The sequence below is a fragment of the Thalassophryne amazonica genome, chromosome 7 (assembly GCF_902500255.1).
Source record: "Thalassophryne amazonica chromosome 7, fThaAma1.1, whole genome shotgun sequence".
Classification (NCBI taxonomy): domain Eukaryota; kingdom Metazoa; phylum Chordata; class Actinopteri; order Batrachoidiformes; family Batrachoididae; genus Thalassophryne; species Thalassophryne amazonica.
In genome coordinates this window covers 73708335-73728213 of record NC_047109.1, presented here as the reverse complement: position 1 = coordinate 73728213, position 19879 = coordinate 73708335, and the positions used below count along the sequence as shown (strand labels likewise).

General features: G+C 40.8%; 1 protein-coding gene across 1 annotated transcript in view; it reads right to left on the bottom strand.

Annotated features, from left to right (window-relative positions):
• si:ch211-154o6.3 (uncharacterized protein LOC563854 homolog) overlaps positions 1–19879 on the bottom strand; it is a 34037-nt gene that overhangs the window by 12143 nt on the left and 2015 nt on the right. Inside the window, exons 2-5 of the mRNA XM_034173649.1 lie at positions 9551–9687; positions 8916–9127; positions 2283–2406; positions 1900–2021 (exon numbers count right to left, since the gene is read on the bottom strand). Of these exons, the coding sequence (XP_034029540.1) occupies positions 1900–2021; positions 2283–2406; positions 8916–9127; positions 9551–9687 (595 nt within the window). The remainder of the gene's footprint in view (positions 1–1899; positions 2022–2282; positions 2407–8915; positions 9128–9550; positions 9688–19879) is intronic.

Sequence of the window (19879 nt, the reverse complement as noted above, 5' to 3'; positions counted from 1 at the left end):
TCATTTATTACATTTTGGCCATGTCATGAGTTTCTCTATGCACATTCCAGCATGCAGGTGCCTCAGTACTGAAGACCCCAGAAACAGGAAAAGGCCAAGGGGAATACAGAAGTATGACCTGGCTACTTTTGAGGGGTGGGAATGGACCGGTGTCGCCGACCGAACAGTCCCCCCTAAAAATGGTCCGCCCTGCCTTCACTGCACATGCGTTATTTCAGACCACAGCAGAACATCTCAGACTGACTCTGAGTCTGACTCTCTACACCCAAAGCGATCAAAGGGAATAATGTGATTATTAACCATCACATGACAAAGTAAAACCTCTTAAATCATTGTAAAGTCAGTTTTAAGCAGAAACGAGGCCGTTTTAAACCGAAAACATGCATGTGCAGTGAAGGCAGTGCAGACCGATTTTTAGGAGGGATCGTTCGGTCAGCGACGCCGGTTTCCTGCTTGGGTGATCGCCTTCCAGAACCTAGCTTGGTTCTGAAGTGTGGTTCATGTGGCAACACCCAGCACCGTCACATTCCCGCCCCAGAATTTCATCTATCCAGGTGAACAGCAGACCTCATCAATCCCCACAGGCACGGGGGTGGCCAGGACTAATGAGAGAGATGACATAGACCCTACCTAACTTTAACCTAATGCTCACCTTAATCTAACCCTAATCATATTGTTTCTTGGAACTGTGTTGGAAAAAAAATTAATATTTTTTCCCCATTAAAAAGGTTCCTGGAGTTCTGTTTGAAAACAAACACAGCAAAACAAATAAGGTTCTAACAGGAATCAAAGCAGTATAATGTGGCTCAAACCCCAAGATTGTAACTTTAAATCGGCAGAAGGTCTGATATCAATACGGTGTTCTACCTTTAACACGATGTCAATGCAGTCCAATCATGATCGGCTACTTCAGGTGGTCACATGACTGTGGAAAGATACCGTGTTCTGGCAAGGTGTCCTTCAAGATTCCTCCACATGGCAACAATTACCTGAGTGTGACTAAGCTGGTGGATAATCAGAGCTTTTGAGACCAAGTATAAACACTGGAATGTCCCCTTTACCAAGTCCTACATCTACTCATTTGTTGGACAGTAACATGTCCGTGACAGAAGTACGTCCATTGTGTCATCACAATGTATTAGGTAAAAATCCAACCTCTGTGTCACTCTGTGTTAGCCAACCCTCTACGCATAGAGGCAGCATGATGTTTGATGATATAGACCTGTACTTGAGGTTTGTGGGTGTACTCAAGTGGTCAAAACAAAAATCCTCACATGTTTTTTGAGTACCAGATCTTATGATAGAACTCATTTCAATGACATTTTCTCTTTTTGCTACTTTTTGGTGGTGCCATATCTAAAGCAAAGCAGTGTGAGTCTAGCCCTGGAACATCACTTGTCTGCATGTGGTGTTTTCAATAGAATAAGCAGCACAGATGGAATTCCCTGAGAGCTCTGCTGTCATTATATAAGAAAGCTGCAAGGAAGTAATGATGTCTCAAATAGAAAAAAAGGTGGCACATCACAAAGACTGGGCACAAAGGGAATAAACTATTAAAAAAAGAAGTTGTCCAATAATTTACGTAATACCCCATTGTAATTATAGTTGGACAGAGCAGCATAATTTACGCACCACTTAACACTACTTGGCATTTTAAGCTGGAGATGCAGGTAGAAAGGAAGTGTAGGAGGAGAGTAGGAGAAGGTGCTGTGTGTTAAACAACAGAAGGCTGTGTGCTGCTTCAGACAGACAGTGAACTCTTCTGAGGTAATGTCTCAGTGGGATTTATCTGATGAACTGCTCCTATAATTATAAGACCCGAGGACAGACATTACTCAGCTCGAGCCGGTGCACATAGGACGAATATATGGGTTTGTGTAAATGCCTGTATGTCCTTACCCAACCTCTTGCAGTACTCTGGAGGAGGGGCAGACAGACAGGTGACCCCGCCACTGTGACCTCCCAGGTTCTTGTACTCCGTTGCTGTGGGAACATGCCACACCTTCACTGTCGTATCTCGGCTTGGAGGAGAGAGATCAACAGAGTGAGATGCAGAGGGTGCAGGAAGAAGGAGAAGTCAGAATAAGTGAGAGAAGGTGGTGGAAATGAGCAACGTGGGAACTATTCAGTCATGGGAAATTTCAACAGGATTGTCAGGGCGGGGGCTGAAAAACAAATACATGTCAGAAAGCGAGTGAGAAAGGGAGAACATAAAGAGATAAAGGAGATGAAATGTTCCCTTTGCACATCCATTACGTAAATGGAGGCTACGTCAGATTTACCTTCCAGAGACCACCAGGTTGTCAACGGCAACCACACAAGTGACTATGTCACTGTGCCCCTCCAACAGTCTCAAGCGAAACTTTGTCTTTTCCCACATTCCCTTGAGGGATGTAAATTCAGCATCTGGGGGGGGGGGGGGGGGGATGGGGATAATTTGTACACTTAGCAGTGTTGACTCATGAGCACCCAGACTTATTATTCCACAGAGTTCCTCAATATGGATTAGTCTGCCACTGTGAAGTGTGGAGCTAATTTCACTCCAAGGATACAAAACATGGGTTGTGTCTTTCAGGGAAGCAAATGCTGCCTGTCAGTTTTACAGTGCATCTGGAAAATATTCACAGCGCTTCACTTTTTCCATTTTGTTATGTTACAGCCTCATTACAAAATGGAGTAAATTCATTTTCCCCCTCAAAATTCTGCTTACAACACCCCATAATGACAACATGAAAAAAGTTATTTTTTTTGTTTTTTTGGGGGGGTTTTTTGCAAATTTATTTAAAATAAAGACCCAAGAAATCACATGTACATGGTGGGCCTTTGCTCAATACATTGTTGATGCACCTCTGGCAGCAATTACAGTATCCAGTCTTCTTGAATATGAAGCCACAAGCTTGGTGCACCTATCTTTGGGCAGTGTTGCCCATTTCTATTTGCAGCACTTCTCAAGCTCCATCAGGTTGGATGGGGAGTGTCGGCGCACAGCCAATTTCAGATCTGTCCTGAGATGTTAAATCAGATTCAGGTCTGGGCTCTGGCTGGGTCACTCAAGGACAATCACAGAGTTGTCCTGAAGCCACTCCTTGATATCTTGGTTGTGTGCTTAGTGTCCGGATTTTCCCCGGATCCTGGTTTTAACTGTCTTTTAACCAGTGTCATGTGTTAGTTTCTCCACCAGATGGCACCCTTAGCTATTTTTCACATTATTCCTTTAACTTTAACTAGTAATTACTTCATGACTTTCTTTGCAAATAAAATTTTAACTATTAAAGAAAAATTATTCATAACCATCCCAAAGACATATCTTTATGTTCGGCAGCTTTCAGTAATGCTGGTATTTGGTTAGACTCTTTCTTTCCGATTGTTCTGTCTGAGTTATTTTCATTAGTCACTTCCTCCAAACCATCAACATGTCTATTAGACCCCATTCCTACCAGGCTGCTCAAGGAAGCCCTACCATTAATTAATGCTTCGATCTTAAATATGATCAATCTGTCTTTATTAGTTGGCTATGTACCACAGGCTTTTAAGTTGGCAGTAATTAAACCATTACTTAAAAAGCCATCACTTGACCCAGCTATCTTAGCTAATTATAGGCCAATCTCCAACCTTCCTTTTCTCTCAAAAATTCTTGAAGGGGGAGTTGTAAAACAGCTAACTGATCATCTGCAGAGGAATGGTCTATTTGAAGAGTTTCAGTCAGGTTTCAGAATTCATCATAGTACAGAAACAGCATTAGTGAAGGTTACAAATGATCTTCTTATGGCCTCAGACAGTGGACTCATCTCTGTGCTCGTCCTGTTAGACCTCAGTGCAGCTTTTGATACTGTTGACCATAAAATTTTATTACAGAGATTAGAGCATGCCATAGGTATTAAAGGCACTGCGCTGCAGTGGTTTGAATCATATTTATCTAATAGATTACAATTTGTTCATGTAAATGGGGAGTCTTCTTCACGGACTAAGGTTAATTATGGAGTTCCACAAGGTTCTGTGCTTGGACCGATATTATTCACTTTATACATGCTTCCCTTAGGCAGTATTATTAGAAAGCATTGCCTAAATTTTCATTGTTACGCAGATGATACCCAGCTTTATCTATCCATGAAGCCAGAGGACACACACCAATTAGTTAAACTGCAGGAATGTCTTTCAGACATAAAGACATGGATGACCTCTAATTTCCTGCTTTTAAATTCAGATAAAACTGAAGTTATTGTACTTGGCCCCACAAATCTTAGAAACATGGTGTCTAACCAGATCCTTACTCTGGATGGCATTACCCTGACCTCCAGTACTGGAGGTCAGGGAGTATTGGGGAGGTGATGGTCTAGTGGTTAAGGTGTTGGGCTTGAGTCCAGAAGATCATGGGTTCAAATCCACGCCTGACTGGAAAATCACTAAGGGCCCTTGGGCAAGCCCTTTAATCCCCTATTGCTCCCAGTGTGTAGTGAGCGCCTTGTATGGCAGCACCATGACATCGGGGTGAATGTGAGGCATAATTGTAAAGCGCTTTGAGCGTCTGATGCAGATGGAAAAGCACTATATAAATGCAGTCCATTTACTGTGAGAAATCTTGGAGTCATTTTTGATCAGGATATGTCCTTCAATGTGCATATTAAGCAAATATGTAGGACTGCTTTTTTGCATTTGAGCAATATCTCTAAAATTAGAAAGGTGTTGTCTCAGAGTGATGCTGAAAAGCTAATTCATGCATTTATTTATTCTAGGCTGGACTACTGGAATTCATTATTATCAGGTTGTCCTAAAAGTTCCCTGAAAAGCCTTCAGTTAATTCAAAATGCTGCAGCTAGAGTACTGACAGGGACTAGAAGGAGAGAGCATATTTCACCCATATTGGCTTCTCTTCATTGGTTCCCTGTTAATTCCAGAATAGAATTTAAAATTCTTCTTCTTACTTATAAGGTTTTGAATAATCAGGTCCCATCTTATCTTAGGGACCTCATAGTACCTTATCACCCCAACAGAGCGCTTCGCTCTCAGACTGCAGGCTTACTTGTAGTTCCTAGGGTTTGTAAGAGTAGAATGGGAGGCAGAGCCTTCAGCTTTCAGGCTCCTCTCCTGTGGAACCAGCTCCCAATTTGTATTAGGGAGACAGACACCCTCTCTACTTTTAAGATTAAGATTAAAACTTTCCTTTTTGCTAAAGCTTATAGTTAGGGCTGGATCAGGTGACCCTGAATCATCCCTTAGTTATGCTGCTATAGACTTAGACTGCTGGGGGGTTCCCATGATGCACTGAGTGTTTCTTTTTATTCACCTCTTTTTGCTCTGTATGCACCACTCTGCATTAATCATTAGTGATTGATCTCTGCTCTCTTCCACAGCATGTCTTTTTCCTGATTCTCTCCCCTCAGCCCCAACCAGTCCCAGCAGAAGACTGCCCCTCCCTGAGCCTGGTTCTGCTGGAGGTTTCTTCCTATTAAAATAAGGTTTTTCCTTCCCACTGTTGCCAAGTGCTTGCTCATAGGGGGTCGTTTTGACCGTTGCGATTTTTCTGTAATTATTGTATGGCTTTTGCCTTACAATATAAAGCGCTTTGGGGCAACTGTTTGTTGTGATTTGGCACTATATAAATAAAATTGATTTGATTTGATTACTGACAGACTGACTTTCTGTTCAGTAGTTGCCAGATACTTGTTAGCATTGCCAGACTTTGCCAGACTCTTATAGACCTTCCAAATTCTTCCACAGCCACGATCCATGATCCATACCGTTACCAGGAGGACCAAGCCTGATTGCCTCTCTGTGACCTTGACCACGTCTTCCTACTGTGTGCTTAAGACACCAGAGCTTTCCACAGCTAAACTTCAGGTAACCTGGCCTCCCCTCTAATTCCCGTATTAGAGCGAACTGTCTTTCCTGGTGTTCCAGATGATTCCTGCACAGCTCCCATGCTGTCCTGGCTCCTGATTCCTGGCTACCTGCACAGCTACGTCACTTTGGAACCCCTCAGCTCTCTGCTCAGAGCACGACTCTGCTACACGCAGTTCTTCCTTATTTTAGTGGGATCCTGTTCTTACTCATTCTTGTCTGTGACTGTGCTATGATAAAGAACTGTTCCAAGAACTCTTCCTAAGACCCGCATTAACTGTGATATCAAACAATTAAGAACCCAGCTGTATCAAGTCCTGCTTAATTGGAACTGTGTCACAACGCGCAGCACTTGACCTCTGACCTCTGGATACAATTTATGAACTGTGAAGAATTCCGAACAGTAAACCTTATTGCTTAAGAAGAGAACATCATTTCCTCACCTCCGAAGCAACGTGTGTTAAGCCTTTTGTGAACTGTGACTGTTTTGAGGCTCCAGTGTTACGAGTGCATTCACTCACCATGTGTGTCTATATTCCCCATAGTTCCTGGTTTCGGAAGCGAGCGTTCCACCTGGTCTTGGTCCTTGAACCTTAGTAATCATTCTCCTTCAAGACTGGCTTGCGATATTGCAGCTCCCTATTTTCACCACCAGGAGGTGGGCCATCTTTCTATACTGCAGGCACCCCTGCGCAGACCCTTTTATTTGTCATTTATAAATAAATATATTTTCCTTTGTACTCCTTCCTGTGTCCAGCTCCCTGCATTTGAGTCCATTGCCTGAAACGGCCTGGTTCCATCTGGACCCCTAACCATAACACTTAGGGTCACTGTCCTGCTGAAAGATGTCTGAGGTCAAGAGCGCTCTGGAGGAGGTTTTCATCCAGGATGTCTCTGTACATTGCTGCATTCAGTTTTCCCCCCAAGCCTGACTAGTCTCCCAGTTCGTGCCACTGAAAAACATCCCCACAGTATGATGCTGCCACCACGCTTCACTGTAGGGATGGTGCCTGGTTTCCTCCAAACATGACGCCTGGCATTCACACCAAAGAGTTTAATTTTTGCCTCATCAGACCAGAGAATTTTGTCTGTCTGGCCGTGTGCTTCCGTCTGGCCACTCTACCATACAGACCTGATTGATGGATTGCTGCAGAGATGATTGTCCTTCTGGAAGGTTCTCCTCTATCCATAGAGGAATGCTGGAGCTCTAACAGAGTGCCCATCGGGTTCTTGGTGACCTCCCTGACTAAGGCCCTTCTCCCCCAATCACTCAGTTTAGATCGGCAGCCAGCTCTAGGAAGAGTCCAGTGGATCTGAACTTACGGATGATGGAAGCCACTGTGTTCATTGACCTTCAAAGCAGTAGAAATGTTTCTGTACCCTTCCCCAGATTTGTGCCTCGAGACAATCCTGTCTTGGAGGAGGTCTACAGACAATTCCTTTGACTTCATGCTTGGTTTGTGCTCTGACATGCACTGTCAACTGTGGGACCTCATATGTAGACAGGTGTGTGTGCCTTTCCAAATCATGTCCAGTTAACTGAATTTACCCAGGTGGCCTCCAATTAAGCTGTGGAAACATCTCAAGGATGATCAGTGCAAACAGGATGCACCTAAGATCAATTTTGAGCTTCATGGTGTAACCCACATAAATATACAAAATTCCTATTTTTTTGCGTGACCGCAAATGCCTCTTTGGGCTACATCATTACGTGCCACGTACGCACGGCTGTTGCAGCCAATCACGCACTAGCAGCGTTGCATAATACATGCTCAGCGCTTCTCATTCCCAGACATGGGGAGAGAAGCTGTATGGCTGCAAAAGGCCTAAACCGCTACCGTCAAAAGGCCTGTGCACCCGCCATGTCCGTAACCACTCGGAATTGGCCAGGTATGCCTGTTGGGTGCAAAGAAAACCCCCACAATGATGGCAAGCTAAGAGCCCGAACTTCATCTTCTGAAGACATTTCTGGAAAACTTCTGCAAAACACCAAGAGTCTGTGGTCTGGTAGGACGCTGGCAGCTGGCTCTCTCCTTTCCCCTCTCCCTTCCCATTCACGCTGCTTTTGGTTATGCACGCTCATGGACAGTCCACAGTATTCCAGTGAACTCTGATCATTCCTTTGGTCATTCAATCCATTTCATTATTGTGGATGGGATTGTGGTTTATTGCCTAAGTGGCAATGTGGAGAATACTTTCGGACTTCTTTGTGTTTGCATTTGTACTGTGAAAAAAAAATATTCGCTGTAAGCAAAGAACTCTTGCTGAAGAACTTTATTTATACTTTTCCTGAGACTTCTCAAATATAATTCAAAATGAATCATTGTGTCTGCAGACTGTACGTATTGTAAATAATTTCACTGTAAATAATAAGGCACAGCCATATAACGCAAAATACTTGTGTCTGTCATCTTTACTGTCACACACACCTCCCAGAGCTGAAACTACTACTTCTGATACTGGTCCACAGCTTACCAAAATTCACTTTTGTGGTACCTGCTACAATGGCAATGGCTGTGAATACTTATATACATGTGATTTCTTAGTTTTTTAATTATTATTTTTAATAGTAAGTCCCTTCGGCTGCTCCCTTGTTTGCACTCGGGGTCGCCACAGCAAATCCAAGGTGGATCTGCATGTTGAAATGGCACAGGTTTTACGCCGGATGCCCTTCCTGACGCAACTCCACATTACCTGGAGAAATGTGGCAGGGTTGGGATTTGAGCACGGAACCTTCTGCACTAAATTTGCAAAAATCGAAGAAAAAAAAAAACGTTTTTCTCATTGTCATTATGGGGTATTGTGTGTAGAATTTTGAGGGAAAAATAATTTCATCCATTTTGGAATAAGACTGTACCATAACAAAATGTGGAAAAGGTGAAGCACTGAATACTTTCCGGGTGCACTATAATACTACCAGCTATAAAAACTTGTATTCAGACTGACACTCTTCAAGGCATATGAGTGAATCAGATCTTAAGACTTGTTCACAAGTAAAAGTGAATATACTGTACCTTTGCCTGTGTATGATTAACAATTTTCATAACCTGTTCAATGCTTATTTTTAATCACGCCACCTTCCTGTTTAAGTTGCTGCTCCTTGTCAAAGTTTGCTTGGGCTGAAACATCTTCTGGCGTTCCTTGTCGTCTGCCTATCCCTTCTTGCCCTCCTGTGTCTCCCCATCTGGCAGCCGGCGACGGTGGTGCTTGAGCTTTGGATTGCATTTCTCCCTTCAGGATCTTGGAGGCTGGAGGCGACGGTGATGGAAGGACCTCATGGGCATCCTCCCTGTACCCGTACAGAAAGCAGAGCTGAATGAATAATCAAGGCGTAGAGAAGTACCGCACACGGCATTCTTTGTGGCAGCAAGCATACCTGGAGAGATGGGCATACAAATCTTTAATATGATAGTACTTGCTGGGAACACCTGTCTGCTGGGAAAAACACGGCCTGATTTCCTCAACTCTAATTTTAATAACATTCACGCTGGTTTCAATGATATGCACAAGATCCTACGAGGCTTTAGGAAGGAGAATGGCATCCCTGAATGATTGTTTATATGACATATTACAAACAGCTAAAAGTTTTCATTTTCTTAAAGCATGACAGTATTTGACCCCCAGTGTGTTTGGCTGGAAATACAAAGATCAAAGGCTTCAGAATGAATGTTGTTGCTTTTGAAGGATTATGTTTCTTTCCATCCCCCCATACCTCTCCCTCATATCCTCACCCTTGTCTTTCATCTCTTCAGCTTTTCCGTCTCCCACAATCCCCAGTGTTTCCTGCAGGCCAGAAAGCTGCAGCTGAAGCTCAGCCAATCTGGAACGCAGCTCCGCCTTCCTGGAGATCTGAAAGGAGAGAAGGCACAAGATTGGTAGTAAACCCTGTTACAGCTTCCACAACCTGTTTACACACACAGTGAACACTCCAACAACCTGCAACTTCTACAGTAATGCTGTCATATAAATAACACATACAAAAATACCATTTGCATGTCCTGTGCTAATAGGGCAGCTCAGTCTCGTTTGAACCCCTGCATGATATCGTGGGATTTGACCACATCCGTGGACAGCCTGCACAAACACGGCAGAGAATGCCCGGGCGGAGTGTAGGAGTTTCAGCACAAACCATTCAGTCCGGCTTGGTAAAATTAAAAGCATACCCAGGGATTAGTCTCTCCCCACAAACAGCATCACTTCACACATTAAGATGGCATACGGTTTTGTTTTCGGCTACAATCACCGAAGCAGTCACGAAAAGTGCAGTTTTTTTCGGTTCCCAGTGGAGAAGAAAAGATGAGGCAAATGTGAGAAGTCGTGTCGATAAGTGTTAGCCTACAAACCTAGCCAGAGTAGCTACGGTCTCTTGCCTGCACAACCGCCTTGACATGTTTGAGCTCCGGGTCATAAACAAACCGCAACACATGTCCACTTTCCATCGCGTTGTCACCTTTTCTTCGTATTTTCACTTTGTTTGCCATGCAATTTGCCCAAAAACTCAGAGAAAGTGCCGTGTTTCTGCTGGGGACAGACGAGGGCTGTCCCCGGATGTAGAAAAATTGCATCATATGCGTCATGTTTTACCCGTTTAGCGCCCGTCCTCAAGCAAGACCACAGTGCCCAATAATGAATCCAGTTTAAATCAGGGATCGGTGTTAAATGTTTTGTCCAGTGAGTGACCCGTTCTCTTCTAATTTACTGGCCCCAGTCAGATTTATTAAACTGCAGTTTGAATGTATCTCTTTCTGTCTCTCCCTCTTTCTGTTAACAAACTGTATAAACCATAATATATAATTATGAAATTATCAACAGCAAGCTTTAGAAAAATTTGGGATTCTTTGTTGTTTCCATGGAGTTTCCACAAAGACATGCTATTGTATTTTAAACTATATAGTTAAAATAAATATATAAATAAATAAACCACTACTACTTCTGAAATTACTGTCTGGAAACAAATGCTCACTGTGTTGTTGTACAACAGACAGGAACTACTTCCACCAACCATGTGGACCAGTAGAAATGTTTAGCTTTGAAGATGAAGTTCATGGATCATCTCAAGGGGACTCAGATACAGATCCAAGTACGCTTGGCACCAAAGTCCAGTACTGTCAACACTGTGTACCGAGCTCAAGCTGAGGTCAATGAAGCATTCCTGGATCCACTTTAAAATGCGGTCTCCAGTAAGCTGTACCAAAACAAGAAAGTAGACTGCTATTTAAGGTGTGATGCATTCTTAAAATGTGGTAGCATTAAAAAAAATAAAACCTCTTATTAAAGAAATAAATCCTTGCTGGAAATGTGGGCTGACAAAAGCAAAGAGTTAGAACTGGATGGTACAAACAAAAATTCAGAGATTTTTTTATTTATTTAGGAGGATAAACACGCACATGGTTTCACAACAAATGTCACACAATGACGAGGTATGATAGTGCAGATATACTCAGATGTAGAACAACATAACAATGTGAAACCTGGCCATGGGGGATCATACTCGGGCACAGTACAAAGCAATCATACCTAATGTGAAAACACCCTCAGTCTGTAAAGTCATAAACACTCAATTTATCTACTGGCCGACCAGGTCAGTAAAATATGACATCTGGTGGCCATGTTGACCAAATGCCCACAAAAATGCCAAAGGACTGTTGAGCCAGATTTAATGTCTAACCATGAAAAATCCATCAACCGTTTCTTAAAACTAGTGCAGTGCCCGTAGGAAGTTTGTATTCCAATAGAAAATTGCGAGCTAAAAAATTTAATTAAAAAAATACCATCACCAGATTAACACCGGATATCAATGCCAAATACCACCACCAGACCAACAGAATTCTAAATAAAGTGTTGTGAAATGCCATCAACAGAATGCAGCGCTTTCAAATGCTACCAGTTGCCATATAAATAATAAAAGTAAAGGTTAATGTCAAAATAAAGGTTTTAAAAATGAATCCCAAAACGTTTCATAATAAAGGATGCACATCATTGTGCCATGCGCAAGCCATATCCGAAAGACATGGATTCAAAACTTCATTGTTTTACATATATTTATAAAGTGGATCTCAACTCACATCTACCAATCTGTATCCAAAGATCTGTATCAAATAATTATATGATTTGGTATGCAAGAAGATGTGTTTCAAGACAGTTTCACACTAACCAAATAGGCAAACTCCAGCTGCTCTTGTGTTTATGTGTTATGTGTTCTCAGGCATACAGAGTAATAGATTACACAATATGTAATGATATTACAGTTAAATTTTGTACAAATGCAGATTATTTTCTGGACTGATGCCCTGCACAGCTCTTTTACCACTTTCCTATGACGTTAATCACAATGAATGCTAAGACTGAGACAGGACTGTCTGTCTGCAGGCACATATTAGAGCGCCACTGCCTCCGGAACATCCGTGCTCTTGTCTGAAATCACTTAAACTGGTTCATACGTGAATAAGATACTTATTTTATATTGAGTGGGTGGCGTTTCGGCTACACAACAGAAAAAACATCAAAGTATTATTAGATCACTGCTTATAAAAGCTGCTTCTAACTTCTGGAATTCACGGCGTTAACACACCAACTGCATTCTCTACTGATGCTACATCATTCGAAATACGAAAACAGTTGAATGCCAGTATAAGTAATGTGTGATCCAGCTAAAGACAGACATTAAATTATTGCATAACGAGAGAATTATCTTCGAAAGAAATACAGATCACATGAAAGCTAATGGTGGAAAACATTTTCAGCGGATGGAAGTTTCATCACTCCATTTGTCTTTAAAACGGAACAGGAAAACAACATCACAGTGCAGTTTGGCACTTCATTTGTTTTATCATGCACTGCTTTAATATTTTAGAGAATACACCTCAGCAAAATTAATCTGACTGACATTTATTGTCCCCCACCTCCCTGAACAAAGTATCGGCAGGAGATACAGTCAAGAGCACTATCCACTCATCCGAAAATTATATCTCCAAGGAATAGGTGATGTAAGTGGTGTTGGTGGCGTGGGGGGGGTTGGTGTCACAGGAGAAAACAAATCAAATCAATCTAAACTCAAGTTCCCTGTGTTCCCTTCTGGCACACTGTAGCTGAAACATCTTCTTTTTCTCTGCACCACTCCACTGTGTTTTACATAATTATTGTATGGCCTTGCCTTACAATATAAAGCGCCTTGGGGCAACTGTTTGTTGTGATTTGGCGCTATATAAAAAAATTGATTGATTGATTGATTGAAGCTGAACAACTGGTGATGCAACAAACAAAAACATACAAAAGTTGCACTGTGCACAAACAGTTTCTCCAAACACAGCCACAGGAGCCTGTAACTCCTTCAGAGTTGTCATGGGTGTCTTGGTAGCTTTCCTAACTAGTCTCCATCTTGTAGTGTCACTAGATTTTTGAGAACTGCCTACTTCCATGCAGATTTACTGCACAGTTCCATGGTGTTTGCTTCTCTTAATGAATGATGCAAACAAAGTAGGAGACATATTTAGTGACTTGGAAATGTTCCTGTTTCTGTCCCCTGACTTGTCTAAAGAAAACTGGCTGCAGAAGTGATGATTTGGATTAAAAATAATTCTCAAATTTAGTTTGCCCAATTCTGAATACACACTGCTGTAATCAGAAAATGGTTAACAGTTTGATATAATCCTTCAATTAAAATAACAGTCTCTACATTATCAGAATCAGAAAACTTTATGAATCGTGAAAGAAACTGCTTATGTTACAACTGCACAGATGAACAGAAACACAAGTAGACACGAGGAGCAGCTGTTGCTTTTAATGTCTCTTTTAATGTCTGTATTTGTGTTTAAATGTGTTTTCAATGTGATTTAATGTAAGTTGCTGTCCCATGTCAAAGGAGAATTTCTGTCACCTTTGGGACAGACAACAAAGTTCATCCATCTATGAGAAATAACCACATAATGAGAAAATGAAATGATAAATATCCAAATAAGACTAAAAAAAAAAAAAAAAAAACCTCTAACAGAACATTTTTGATAATATTGCACATTCATTCATTCATCATCTATACCCACTTACTCCAGTCAAGGGTCATGGGTGAGCTGGAGCCTATCCCAAGAGTCATAGGGCAAGAGGCGGGGTACACCCTGGACTGGGCATCAATCTATTACAGGGCAATATTGCACATACAAACAATTTATTGCACATTCTTACAGTGGAAGAGTTTGTGAACATTTGAGCAGCTGCAGACATGTTATTATTGTACATTTGAGTAGTATAAGAAGAGTACTGATGAGATACACTAAGGCAGGGCGGAAACACCTGGCATGTGGATGGACAGCAAAGGGAGGAGTTAGAGGCACATAGCAAGAATGTGCAGGAACCAGGCCGACACAGCAAATATGGTCATAATCCGGACACAGTTGGGAGGAAAAGAGGCGTGGTCAGCCGCGTCAGAACGCCTCGTGCACACCTGCAGGATGCAGCCTAAACATATTTCAGACAACAGTCAGATGACACAGACTGCTGTCAGACGGCACCGACATTGGAGCTGTCACTCACCCACGCAATCAAATCTCCGCTCGTCCTCACATTCCCAGCACTAAACTGACCTCTCATCAGGAGGACGGTGCGCTGGCAGGAGTGTGTGTGTCTCACACGATGGAGTGCGCACATGTACGTGCATAGAACAAGTGATCCAAGCAGCATGCGAGCGTGTGGCCAGATGAAAAGTTCACTTAGCTGCGCGCGTGTTCATAATGGCTGAACGAGTCGCTACGCACGTGTGTGCATGTGGCATGCGCATGCCTGCGTGTGTAGAGCAGGTGATCAAAGCAGCGTGCGAGTGTGTGGCCGAAATGTTCGCTCAGCTGCGTTTATGTGTGTTCATAATGACTGTTCCAGCCACTCCGCGTGCACACGTGGGGCGCACGTGCACACACAAACACAGGAGCTGTCTGACCAGAGAGCACACAAAAAGGGTGACAACTGTCAGGGATCGCGTGCTTGTGTACAGTCTGGTGAAAAATCCCTTTAGGTGTTTGATCAGTATATACTTGCATTGCTAGAGTTTATTCATCCGGCTGGACTCCTAACTGTTGCTGAACTGTGCTGGCAGTGCGCCAACTTCCCATTTGTGCACATGCAACATTTTTCAGGCATAGCCAGTAGACTTTTTCTTCTCTCTCTTTTTTTTTTTTACTTTTTTGTGGCCATTTTACTTGATACGCATCTTCTTTTTTTTGTCACTTAAATTTTTATTAACAAATTATTGCAACAACAGACAAATACAAATTCCAAAACATATAAATTGAACAGTTGGCTGCCTGATGAGTACATCATATTCTTAAAGTCTTGTAAGTTGGTGTTTTCAGGTGTCATTATTCTGGTCCAGTGTCATTGTTTAGAGATTTATAAAGGGTCCATTTTCTCCACTTTCTGTCCAGTTGTTCTTCTTGTAGCCTCGGCACGTGTGTCAGTTTTTCCATCAAAAAGATTTCTTCCACAATTGTTATCCATTGATCTTTTGTTGGTGGTATGTCCTTTCCCCAGTTTCTAGTAATAGCTTTCTTGCCTGCCACCAACAATATTTTGATCAAATACTCATCATCAGTGGCAACAGTCCTGTCTGAAAATTTACATAGGTAAAGCACTAAACAGGTATTAGGCACCTCATAACCCAATATCCGTTGCAGCTCCTTATACATAATTTCCCAAAATACAGTTATCTTTGGACATTTCCAAAAAATGTGAGAATGATTCATATTAAAAGATCCACATCCTCGCCAACAATTCTGTCGTATGTGTAGCTGTTTACTTTTCATTTTTTGGGGTAATAAAAAAACGGATCAGATTCTTCCACGCAAATTCTCTCCAGATTCGTGAATTAGTGGATGAGTGATGTATTTTCCACATTTTGTGCCAATCCTCATCTAAAATTTCCACATTAAGTTCTTCCTCCCATTTTATCTTAATATATTCAGTTGAATGGTTGTTGTTAGTATTCAGACCTCAATATAATGATGAAATTATTTTTATGTTACTCCCCTGATATGCGTTAGCTATGATCCGGATGATATCATTCAATTTCCTGGAAGGATCCAGCTTGATATCCTTTTTATAATAGTCCCTCACTTGAAAATATCTAAAGAGTTCGTGTGAATCTAAGTCGAATTGTCTTCTAAGATTTTCAAAACTCACCAGCTCCCCTTTATTTTCTAACACAAACCAGGCAGTTATTCCCTTTTCTTTCCATTGTATAAACCTTTGATCGTATTTTGCCAGATTGAAATCGCTATCATATGCTACCCATTTTAATATTTTTATGTCATTCTGGATCTTATATTTTTTTAGTAATTTAAACCACAGATCTAATGTGTGTATTGTGATTGGATCCATACTATTTTTAAGTTCTTTAAATAACTGGTTGTCACCAACCATATTTTGAATTGGAATCTGGTTTACTTCTTTTTCTATATCCTTCCATTTTGCTCTAAATTCAGACGTGCACCAACAATATATAGGTCTCAATTGAGCAGCGTTGAAGTATTCCCTCAGTTTTGGAAGACCCATTCCCCCTTTTTCTTTAGGTAGCTGAAGAATTTTATATCTGACTCTAGGTTTTTTGCCTCCCCAAACAAATCTAGAGATCATTCTATCCCACTCTATGAACTGGCTCTGGGGAACATCTATTGGCAGGGATTGGAACACATATAAGAATCTAGGTAATATATTTAGTTTAACTATATCTACTCTTGAATTTAAATCTAATGGTAAGGTGGACCATCTTGTTATATCTTTCTGTATTTCTTGTTTTAAAGTTTTATAATTTGCAGTATATAGCTCAGAAAAGTTTTTCGTAATCATAATACCCATATATTTGATTGTTTTCAAGTTCCAATTTAATTTATATGATTTCTGGATCGCTCTCGATGGGTGATAGTTGAGTGCTAGAATCTGAGTTTTAGATACATTGATTTTATATCCTGAGAAATGTCCATACTGTTCTATTAGCTTCATCAGATTGGGGAACGCCGTGTCCGGCTGCCTAAGGTAAGCTATTATGTCATCGGCAAAAAGCCCAATTTTATGCTCTACATTCTTAACTGTGATACCTTTAATTTCTTTATTTTGTCAAACTGCTTGAGCCAAAGGTTCTATAAAATTGCAAAAAGAATCGGTGACAAACAGCATCCCTGTCTGGTTGATCTTTCTAACAGTATTTTATCAATCAAATTTCCATTAATTTTTATTCTAGCTGAGGGTTTTTGATACAGTGTTTTAATCAATTGTATAGATTTATTATTGAAAACAAATCGTTCTAATACTAAATAGAGGAATTTCCAATTAACACAATCAAATGCCTTTTCTGCGTCGATACTAACCAGCACAGAGCTTCGTTTCTCTTTTTGAGCTTGACCCATTACTTGTAGAGTTCTACGAATATTATCATGTTTGACGTCCTGATATGAACCTCGTTTGGTCCTTGTCTATTAATTCTGCTATAAATGTATTTATTCTTTTGGAGATGATGGATGTATATATTTTATAATCGGTATTTAGTATTGAGATCGGTCTATAACTTTCACATCTATCTTTATCTTTACCTGGTTTTAAAATAATTGAAATAATTACTTCTGCCCATGTTAGTGGTGTTTTATTTTCTTTAAGAGTCCAGTTAAAAGAAGTTTGGAGTACTGGTACCAACACTTCCTTAAAGACTTTGTACCATTCTGCAGGGTAACCGTCGCTTCCTGGAGATTTATTATTTTTCAAGGAATTGATCTCTTGAATAATCTCTTCTTTTGTAATGTCTGCTGTTAATCTAATTGTTCTAAAAAGTGTCTTACTTCCTCCTCGTTTGCTGCAGGTGGTTGTGTGTATAATTTTTTATAGAACTCCTTAAATATCCTCTCTATGCCCTTCGGATCGTGTATTAGTCCATTGGTATGTGGGTCTCTGATTCTTTGTATGGTATTCACCGCTTGCTGTTTTCAAATACGTTTTGCTAAGAGTTTAGTCGCTCTGTGCCAAATCTCATAATAACTTTGCTTCAAATATATATTTTTCTTACCATATTCATCTAATAATAATTCAGTTATCTTCATTTTGATATCTTTGATTTGATTATGTATTTCTGGATTGTTCGTTTTCTGACATTGTTGCTCTAATTCTCTCAGCGTTAGTGAGTATTTTGAGGATGTTTCTCTTCTGATCTTTTTGAATAGTGTGGCTCTAGCTATTATCTTTCCTCGAACAACCTCCTTCAAAGCGTACCATATAATGTGTGGTTCCACCTCCCCATTGTTATTTTCCTCTATATATTGTTTGATGTCTTTAAAATCTTCCACCAGTCTTTTGTTATTAAGTATTCCTACATTCATTCTCCAAATTGTCTCTCTTTTCCTGGCATTCAAATTTATTTTTAGAAATAAGGTATTATGATCCGATATGTCAGCACCCCCAATCCTACACTCGGTCACTCTATGTCTATCCTCCTTATTAATAAAAAAGTAATCTATTCTGGAATGGACATTGTGTGTTGCTGAATAATGTGTGAAATCCTTTTCCAAAGGATTGAGACTCCTCCATATGTCTATCATTCCCATTTCTTCTAAAGATATCTTTACAAATTTTGATGTCTGTTTTTTTTTCCCCTTTAAGCTTGTTGTATCTAAGCTATGATTCATGATTATGTTAAAATCCCCCCCCACAGATTAAAGTACCTTCTGTTTCTGTGGCAATAACATTAAACAGGGATTTAAAGAAGTGTGTACTACTTTCTGGAGGTGCGTAAACATTTATCAGCGTTACAGGTTCATTCTCTAATTTTCCCTTCATTAATACATATCTTCTCTCTTTATCTTTGATTTCCTTTTCACAAATATAGTTGAGTTTGGGATTAGTGTTGCAACCTCCCTTCTACGTCCTTGTTTATATGTACTGTAATATGAATTCCTATATCCACATTTTTTCATTTTTTCATGTTCTGTCTGAGACAGATGAGTTTCTTGCAAGAATATGAGTTGTGGTTTCTCTTTTTTCAACTTTGTTATGACTAATCCCCTCTTTTTAGGTGTATTTAGACCATTTACATTTAAGGACAATATTTTCAGATCATTGCACACCATATTTCTTCACTATTATGCTTATGTATTTCCTCAAGCAGCCCAAAAGTAACATGAACATGAACATTAACTCAAACAAAACTGAAAATAAAAAATACCACATGGAACTTCCACTCAGGGGTTCTTCTTCATCCCCCAAGTCCCTGTTGGTGGGTGGATGGGAAATCCTCTGCTGTGAGGGCCCATCCCTAGACCCATAGCTCTTCAAGCCTAGTCTAGACAAGTCCAACATCAGTATGCCTCACCCAGTCGGTAGTATCTTAAAATAAACCGCAGTATCTGAAGCCTTCTTGTATTATTTATGTCCATCTATGGGTCATATCTTATTTTCCTTGCTTCAATAGATTAAATGAGTTGACCCAGTCAATGTTAGTTGAAGTCTTATTAACTTTTTACAAATGGAAGATGTTAATTATCAGATCTCCTTTGATATTCCTGCAACTTCTCCTTCGCTCGTTGTGCTGCCGTATTTTGACTCATCCTGCTCTGTCTCACTCGCTGCCATCCTGGATTCCTTTGAGTTGTCTCCTCCACTTGTCCCACATCCACGTCCAGCATCTCCACAATTAGTCCCTTTGCTCTCATATCCTGCGCTGTCATAGCTCTTAACATCGCTATTCCAGTGAATTCTTATTTTGGTGAATGGGGTCTGAAAACAAATCCCCTTTTCTTTCAGTATTTTCTTGATGTCCAGATATGATTTGCGTTTTTGGACGATTTCAGTGGGATAATCATGGTCAAATTGAATTTTCTTGTTGCCCACCTGTATTCCCTTCTCCTGCCAGACTTTTTGCAGGATCATCTCCTTAGTCTCAAACTTGAGAAAATTAAGCACGACTGCTCTTGGAGCTCTGCCAGGACCCGTTTTTGATGTGAACACTCTGTGCGCTCGTTGTATATGTAGGTCGGTATCTTCAGGTAGTTCCAACTCTTTTTTAAGAAGTTGGTCC